Below are 1189 nucleotides of genomic sequence, written 5' to 3'. Positions count from 1 at the left end.
GCTTCAGGGCTAAAGTAAGAGGGTACAAAAAAAAGTGCACAGGGTACATTCAAGTACTCAATGAGTACAATCCAAACCAACAAAAAAAAGTTAGATTTTTCAAACTTCGATGCCAACTTCACATAGCTAAAATATTCCCATTACATTTTTTTTACCCGTGAAGTAAATTTACTTCGATTACTCACCCAAATGAAAAATCCCGAGTACGGCGATAATGCATCCCTTGAGGAAACAAATTAGAACCGCCATATCCGGTCCAAAATTCAAGACAAGAGGCTGTACCATGAGGGCCATAATAGCAGTAGGCCCAATCGTTATATTATGACATGACCCGAATAAAATATAAATAAAAGGGCCCATGAACCCCGCATAGAGCCCATACTGAAATAAAAATCATAATCCTCCGAATAATGAGATCTCAAAATTAAACCAACAACAGAAGGGCTGTGCAATAAAAATATTTTATTAACCATTACTTATTCATTCTGACTTGAGAAGTTTACTCTACTTTATTAACGGGATTGACTCGCCTAATTATTCAATCAATTCAATTGAATCGTTAATTTTTCCGCGTTGCAAGGGGAAGCGTCAGGAAAAATTCGGTTTAGGCCGTGGGATTGATTGAAAATCAATTTTAATAACACAACGGTTACCTCAGGATTGAGGCCAGCTACCACACCATATGCTATTCCTTGGGGGATGGCTGTAAGGCCCACTGTAATACCCGCGAGAATATCTTGGAGTAGCCACGATGGTTTGTACACCGGTAGCCAGTCGATAATTGGAAAACGCCGCTTGGTGTATCCTTCAATGCTACCACCATCACACTTCACTGTAAATTTAATTAATTTGGCATAAAGCCCTTTTCCAATTGCAATTCTTCAAAATACTGGCTCAATCCTCTGCAAGATGAGCTTTCACTTGAAAAATTAAATAAATAAAATGTTTACAGAAAAGTTTATGGAATTCTGAAATTTACTGATTTTTATTAAAATCCCTTTTAATTACTGGTAATTATTGTTTAAAATAGTGGCTTAATACTCTGGAATATGAACTTTTATTCCCAAAATTGTTTATTGAAATTTCCGTTTTTTAATTAATTTAATTACCCATTATTGTAGATTCAATTAATTGGAGAGGAAGGTGAGCGTTCATTTAGTTTACACAGAAAAATTCTAAAAAAATTTAA

The 1189-nt window shown here is 35.2% G+C and overlaps 1 protein-coding gene across 1 annotated transcript in view; it reads right to left on the bottom strand.

Annotated features, from left to right (window-relative positions):
- LOC105267884 (sodium-independent sulfate anion transporter) overlaps positions 1-1113 on the bottom strand; it is a 9336-nt gene extending 8223 nt beyond the window's left edge. The window contains exons 1-3 of the mRNA XM_011307027.1: positions 1110-1113; positions 654-832; positions 186-381 (exon numbers count right to left, since the gene is read on the bottom strand). Coding sequence (XP_011305329.1) covers positions 186-381; positions 654-832; positions 1110-1113 — 379 coding nt within the window. The remainder of the gene's footprint in view (positions 1-185; positions 382-653; positions 833-1109) is intronic.
- Between the last annotated feature and the right edge of the window lie 76 nt (positions 1114-1189).

This window comes from Fopius arisanus, unplaced genomic scaffold, assembly GCF_000806365.1.
Source record: "Fopius arisanus strain USDA-PBARC FA_bdor unplaced genomic scaffold, ASM80636v1 scaffold00002, whole genome shotgun sequence".
NCBI classification, from domain to species: domain Eukaryota; kingdom Metazoa; phylum Arthropoda; class Insecta; order Hymenoptera; family Braconidae; genus Fopius; species Fopius arisanus.
The sequence above is the reverse complement of the archived record's forward strand: the minus strand, read 5'-3'. Positions and strand labels throughout refer to the sequence as shown.